The 7,396-nt window shown below is 35.5% G+C and overlaps 1 protein-coding gene across 1 annotated transcript; it reads right to left on the minus strand.

The window, feature by feature from the left end:
• Positions 1-269: 269 nt before the first annotated feature.
• On the minus strand, positions 270-2,791 carry LOC105119918 (heat shock cognate 70 kDa protein 2). The gene is made up of 2 exons (XM_011018112.1): positions 2,493-2,791; positions 270-2,159 (listed from the first exon to the last, which is right to left on the minus strand). The coding sequence occupies exons 1-2, from the start codon at positions 2,704-2,706 to the stop codon at positions 427-429; spliced, it is 1,947 nt and encodes a 648-aa protein (XP_011016414.1). The 5' UTR covers positions 2,707-2,791; the 3' UTR covers positions 270-426.
• Between the last annotated feature and the right edge of the window lie 4,605 nt (positions 2,792-7,396).

Consider the following 7,396-nt stretch of genomic DNA (forward strand, 5'->3'; position numbering starts at 1 on the left):
ATTTTTCCGTGCCAACGATGCTACAATCAAAGAAAATTATTTTGAAAGATGTTAAATTGATCGAGAACTCTCACTTTTCATTTAGATATTCTAAGCTATATTTGCCGGAAGACTAGCCATTCCGTTATCAGGAAGCTTTTAATTCGACTGTGACCGTGACACAAACCAGATGAACTCGGACGGCGCTAAACGCTCTACTTGGCTTTTATGCATACCATGACCGTAAATGCAAGATGATGATCCTGCTTAAATATATCAAGACCGAATGCGTGATGGAAATGTGTGAGAAAATCCTCCACAGCTTTAATTGAAGAAAAATAAAATACCAATATCCATAACGACAACGAAAACAATTATCCTAAATATAGAACTTTTGTCATCGTTAAAATGAAAGAGAAAAAAATTACTTCAACAAGCAACGCAAACTTAATCAACTTCTTCAATCTTGGGACCTGCAGCACTGCCACTAGCTGGAGGAGCATCATCATCCACGCCACCACCCATGTCACCACCAGCACCTTGATACATCTTGGCGATAATGGGATTGCAGATGCTCTCGAGCTCTTTCATCTTGTCCTCAAACTCATCAGCCTCGGCGAGTTGGTTGCTGTCCAGCCATTGAATGGCCTGATCGATGGCATCCTCAATCTTTTTCTTGTCATCTGCAGCCAGCTTAGAGCTGATCTTGTCGTCCTTGATTGTGTTCCTCATGTTGTAGGCATAGTTTTCCAAAGCATTCTTTGCCTCAACCTTCTTCTTGTGCTCCTCGTCTTCTGACTTGTACTTCTCAGCCTCTTGAACCATCTTCTCGATGTCTTCCTTGGACAGCCTACCCTTGTCATTGGTAATTGTGATCTTGTTCTTCTGACCAGTGGTCTTGTCCTCAGCTGACACATTCAAGATACCGTTTGCATCAATATCAAAGCAGACAGTGATCTGAGGAACACCCCTGGGTGCAGGGGGAATGCCAGAGAGCTCGAATTTGCCAAGCAAGTTGTTGTCCCTGGTTCTAGTTCTCTCACCCTCGTAAACTTGAATTAGCACACCAGGTTGGTTGTCCGAGTAGGTGGAGAAAACCTGCTCCTTCTTGGTGGGAATGGTGGTGTTTCTTGGGATCAAGACAGTCATGACACCTCCAGCAGTTTCCAGTCCAAGCGACAAAGGAGTGACATCAAGAAGAAGCAGATCCTGCACCTTCTCATTCCCTTCGCCACTCAAGATAGCAGCCTGAACAGAAGCACCATAAGCAACGGCCTCGTCGGGGTTGATGCTCTTGCAGAGCTCTTTCCCATTGAAGAAGTCTTGCAAAAGCTGCTGCACCTTGGGAATCCTAGTGGAACCGCCAACAAGGACAGCATCATGGACACTGCTCTTGTCCATCTTCGCATCCCTCAAACACTTCTCAACAGGCTCCATGCATTTCCTGAAGAGATCCATGTTCATCTCCTCAAATCTTGCACGGGTGATGGTTGAGTAGAAGTCGATACCCTCGTAGAGAGAATCAATCTCAATGGTCGTCTGAGCAGTAGATGAGAGAGTCCTCTTTGCCCTCTCACAAGCAGTTCTCAACCTCCTAAGAGCTCTAGGATTTCCACTGATATCCTTCTTATTCTTCCTCTTGAACTCTTGCACAAAGTGGTTCACCATTCTGTTATCAAAATCCTCACCTCCAAGATGGGTGTCTCCGGCCGTGGATTTAACCTCAAAGATACCCTCCTCAATGGTAAGAAGAGAGACATCAAAAGTACCACCACCCAAATCAAAAATCAACACGTTCTTCTCACCCACGCTGGTCGCCTTCTTATCAAGACCATAAGCAATGGCAGCAGCGGTGGGCTCGTTGATAATACGCATCACATTCAGACCAGCAATAACACCAGCATCCTTAGTAGCCTGCCTTTGAGAGTCGTTGAAGTAAGCAGGGACTGTGACCACAGCATTCTTGATAGTGGTGCCAAGGTAAGCTTCAGCGATCTCACGCATCTTAATGAGAACCATTGAAGAAATCTCCTCAGCAGCAAACTGCTTCTCCTCGCCCTTATAAGTAACCACAATCATTGGCTTTTCGGCAGGACCAGGAATGACCTTGAATGGCCACAGCTTAATATCACTCTGTACCGAAGTATCGGTATATCTCCTACCAATCAATCTCTTTGCGTCTACAGTACATGAACAAATAACGATTAGCACCAAGAATCATTCAATTGACACTAATAATTCAAACTACAAATTTTCTACCGAAACAAAAATTTAATCTATGAACAAGTACAAGTCAGTAGCTTATATTTAAATTAAAAAAAAATGGATCTAAAATCATTGTTCCATTCATCTACCAAAACTTAAGGTCTTGGCAGAATTAAGATTCGATTTTCCTAAGCTATAATCACAGTGAGTGTCCGCATATATCAGAAAATCATAACTAGATCTTGAAACGACAGCTTTCTTAGCTAGGATCGAACCACTATCAGAAATCTCTTAAAAAGAATACTAACCAAAAACGGTGTTAATTGGATTCATGGCGACCTGGTTCTTAGCAGCATCGCCGATCAAACGCTCGGTGTCCGTGAAAGCAACGTAAGACGGTGTCGTTCTGTTGCCTTGATCGTTGGCTATGATTTCCACTCTATCATGTTGCCACACACCAATGCATGAGTAGGTGGTGCCTAGATCGATACCGATGGCCGGTCCTTCTCCTTTTCCGGCCATTATAAGACGATTTAAGAATAATGCGGCTGGAAATAAAAGAAAGATTTAGTTTAGGGTTATGATATCTCGTCACAGGAGAACTTGTGGTTCTGGGGAGAGCGGTGCATGTATATAGGTTTTTGAATTTAGGTTCTAGAATGTTCTGTCAAGAAGGGGTGGATCTGGACCGTTGCTTTTGAGTTAGTTGACGGTAGAGATGGGTTGAAACTGGAAAGTAAAATTTCTTGGCGAGATTTCAAATTATTCGAGACGCTGTGGTTTCCTTAAGGGGCTGGGTTTTTGGCGAGGTCGAGCCGACGGGTGAAATGGATTATAGTAAAACGACATGTCACGGGCACGAATCTTCTTATTAACTATTGTAATTGTGTTTTAGAATCCTCTAAGCTCACTCTCGAGCTTTGCTTTGAAGGTATGTATTTTCACGCGACCTCAAGAACTTTAATCGTACTAGATTATATTTTAATTGATTTTATTTGATAAAAAAGTAATTTTGATCGTGAACTTGTGTTTTGGAAGACTTTCAAGTGTTTTTATATATTTTCAAATCTTTTACTCTTTTTTTATGATTTTGATGGCTTCTATGACAATTTATAATCATGAAAAATACAATTCTCTTTAAATATATTTCATTACAGGGTATTCAAGAAAAAAAATACCATGATAAATTTATTTTTCGTTATAAACACACATTTTATTCATTAAAAATACACTTTGAAAATTATAAACAAAATTACAATTATAAACATGGGTACATAATAAATGTGAACCCTCTCTATGTGTCATTCACGGGCATGGACTTTTTTAGGAGCGATTATTTTTAGTTTAGTTTGATTTTTATAAATTAAAATAATCAAAATTTAAATTTAAAAAGAAAAAATAATCAAAACTGATTTCAACCAATTCGTTCGGATTTTTATGTCAAAAAAACCATAAAAAAAAAAAAAACTATATTATTTTTTCAGTCTTTTGGACTGAAGAAGAGTGGTTACATGGACTGCTCTGTTGTTCTTTCTCTACGCAAACCAGGGCTTTCACCCACCCGAATAGAGTTGAACCTTCACTGCCTTTCCTCGACTCCACTTGCTTGATACGCCTTCATCTCTACCCACTTCTTTGATTTCTAACCGTGACCAGCCATGACAAACCCACCTCTTTGAATTCTAGTTGTGACCAGCCAGACAAGGCTGAGTGGATTAGAATAGAGCGGCTTGCTTTGACCAGAACTTTACTTTTTGCTCCATTCATGAAACGTATGAATTAATTTCCTGGAATGCAGATAGACGAAAAGAGTTGGCTGCTGTTAAGGTTTTTGGGTGTTGTTAGGAAGCCTGGGATGCTAGATCTAGATGGGAAATTGAAGAATGAAGATGGGGAGCGTCTGATTGTTTATGTGTTTGTGTCTCGTAGGGCAAGGGGAGGGTGCGGCTTTAGAGCTACTGTTTCGCAAAAGCTTTTTGTTCTTATCTATGATACTTTTTTTTTATTTAAATCGAACTGGTTTTGTTTAATCGAGATTTGATTGATTTCAGCATTACAAAATCAAATCAAATTAAAAATATTTTTAAATATTATAATTAATTTAATTGGTTTTTTTTTAATTTGATTTTTTTAATTTAATTAGTTTATTGATTTTTTTATTTATGTTAGTTCTTTTATTAATGATTAAAATTAGGTTTTAGAGTTTCTCAGGCTTATTCTCGAGCTTTTGCTTTAAAGGTATGTATTTCCATAAGAGGTGGGAAAACGTTGACCATACTATATCATATTTTAGTTGATTTTATTTGATAAAAAAATGATTTTCATCATAAACTTATGTTTTGGAAGACTTTTAGGTGTTTTTATTTGATTTTTAATTTTTTTTAATGATTTTAATAATTTATTATCTAATAAATTAAAATTATTCAGCTTTTCACTATAGCTGTCCATTATGAAAAGGTGTTTTTATTTTTTTGTTTTTTTGTTTTTAAAGTTGTTTTTAAGTATTTTTTTATACCTTTAGCTTTTTCTTTTTTTCTTTATTTTTTTTAATAATTTTTTTAAATTTAATTTGTTAATATTAATATTTTTTTAATTTAGTTACCAAACTTTTATAATACTAATCTCGGATTTAACATGTTAACTTGATTTCACGAATTAATCTAGATTTTTTAATTAATTTTTTTTATTTACTTTAATTTATTAATGTTAAATGTATTTATATTTAGTTAGTAGACTTTTATGACACATATCTCAGGTTTCATGGGTTAACCTAGTTAATTCTGGATTAACCTGTCTATTTTTTTTGTTTTTTATTTTGTTGATGTTATTTTTTTTTTATTTAGTTATTAGACCTTTATGGTAAAAATCTCAGGTTTGACGGGTTAACTTGGTTTGACGAGTTAACCCAAAGTTTTTTTTTTGCCATTTTTTAAATAATTTATTTATTTATTTTAGTTTGTTAATGTTAAATTTCTTTATATTTAGTTATCAAACTTTCATGACATATATTTCAAATCTGACGAGTTAACCTGATTTTATGAGTTAACCCAATCAATTATGGGTTAACTAGTAGCTATGTAAAGTACAATTCACTTTAAATGTATTTCTTTTAAAGAGTATTTAAGAAAAACAAAATACAATGAAAAATAATTGAAATACACTTGGTCAAGAAGTATAATAAAACTATAAAGCTAGTTGAATTAAATTTTTAATTTATCACGGGTTTAAATCTATCAGATTAAAATTTATATTGTGAACTTGATTTGTAAAACAACAATATCTTATGTATTTTTCTCTTTAATGGCCATCATGTAGGAATTTTTTATTCATAGTATCATATAAGCATATATGTTTTTACATGAGAATCTTATGTTACATTAAGAGGAATTAATGCGTTACCTATGAGTTTTTTTTTTAACCGGAAAAAAAATAAATGCAAGTAAAAAAATAATAAAATTCACTCGTAATAAAAATATATTTATTTAGGATTTATCTCCTCTATTTACGTTTGTCTATTTATTCAATATAATTGTAATAAAATGACTAATAGAATATCATTAACTATTATCTAATCACTGTAGAATTACTCTCTATTTTTGTTAACAATCGTGGAATCTAAACTAAATAATATGAATAGCCAACGGACTATAAACAACTAACATGAACCATAACAAGCTTGATCATGTCAACCTACAATGACGAAAACGTTATTAGAAAATATAATTTGAGGAGGAGATAACTATCCTAATTATCTATTAAAAAAAAAAAATACCCGAACTGGTTTAGATGGTCGGATTTGTTTGAAGAACGCTTGGCTTTCAATGAGAGAGACGTATTTCCCCGACCATCACGCAATCCTTATTCGGTTCCTAAAAAAAAAAACATTCAAATTAGACCCTCCGTCCATCAAACACTACTCAATTAACTCCCACCATAAAAAAAAAACATATCACACAAATGATGTCCCTCGCAGACAAAAAAAAGACCTCGTTTTTTTAAAGGCAAAATCTCCAAGAAGAGGGTAGATTTTAAACGTGCAAACTCTGTATCCAGTAGACAGGGACCCCAGTTGATTATTGTTTTTTTGTTGTCCTGTAGATCTGACTGGGAAATGAATAATTGCAAGCGACAATATATTAATTTTGATTTTTGGCTCGAGACACAGAATGCAATGACAAATGGACCCATTACCGATGTTCTTCAGAGGAAGCACATTGCACATGACACGTCGTTAACGTTTCTTCTTTTCAATGATTTCTATTTGTTGCCGTCAACCAAAACAACCGAAAGGGTAATGTTGAGAAATGATTGATAGTTAAGGGTGAAATTGCTTAGTTTGCAAGACTTTCAACGCTTCTTGTTCGAATTAATCGGAATCCTTTTTTAATGTGAACCTAATGTTGGTTCCCATGCTTGATCAAACTATTCTCAAGAAAAATGAAAAATAAAAAATAAAAAAGCCTGCTCAATTTTAAGCTCATCCTGAACCTCAGTGAAGTCATGGTTTAGGGCATGTATACATCTGTTTTTGTATTTTAAAAATGTTTTTTTTTAATTTTATTTCATATATTTATTTTAAATTAATATTTTTTAATATTTTTATTTGATATAAATATAATTTTTAGATTTTTTGGTGGTTTTATGGCATAGTGTGGACTGGAATCCACTAACGACATTATGTAAGTGGGGCTTTTTAATGCATTTCTTTTTTAATGATCCAATTTAGAAACCCAAATCAGTATTGTCAATCGGTGTCCTGGTGTAGTTACTCGGGCTTAGATGATTGCAAATTCTTCTGCTAGGCTTCGCGGAACAGACCTCCCGATTTGATATTCGGAATCTAAAGGTCTGTAGTATGACTGTCTGTTGCCTCGCAAAGAGGCCAGATGACCCCCATACTTTTCTGACTAATAGTTATAGCTAGCATCTTGGGTCGGTCATGCAAACAAAGATAAGTGATTGAAAATAGGCTTGCTTAGGTGAGGAGTTTGGGGACTCAAGCCCCGCCCATTCGTGAAGCAACTTCCACTAGTATAGAAAGCTGGGCCGATTCAAACTTTGATGAGCACGGTCCAGTCCAGATCGTCTGAGAAAAAAATCGGGCCATGCAGACAGATTTGCTAGCTATTGAAATCCGCGCTGGTATGTGCTCATGCGTTGATATTTTCACACACTGCCTTGGGCAGTCGACGTGAGATTCGCTTGACTTGAT

The sequence above is a fragment of the Populus euphratica genome, unplaced genomic scaffold, assembly GCF_000495115.2.
Source record: "Populus euphratica unplaced genomic scaffold, PopEup_1.0 scaffold3966.1, whole genome shotgun sequence".
Lineage (NCBI taxonomy): Eukaryota > Viridiplantae > Streptophyta > Magnoliopsida > Malpighiales > Salicaceae > Populus > Populus euphratica.

What these genes read in the sequence shown, in the direction of transcription:
- LOC105119918 (XM_011018112.1), bottom strand. Translation starts at nt 2,706, where the DNA reads ATGGCCGGAAAAGGAGAAGGACCGGCCATCGGTATCGATCTAGGCACC. An exon ending in TCCAATTAACACCGTTTTTG is followed by an intron (nt 2,160 to 2,492) that starts GTTAGTATTCTT and finishes CATGTACTGTAG; the next exon opens with ACGCAAAGAGATTGATTGGT.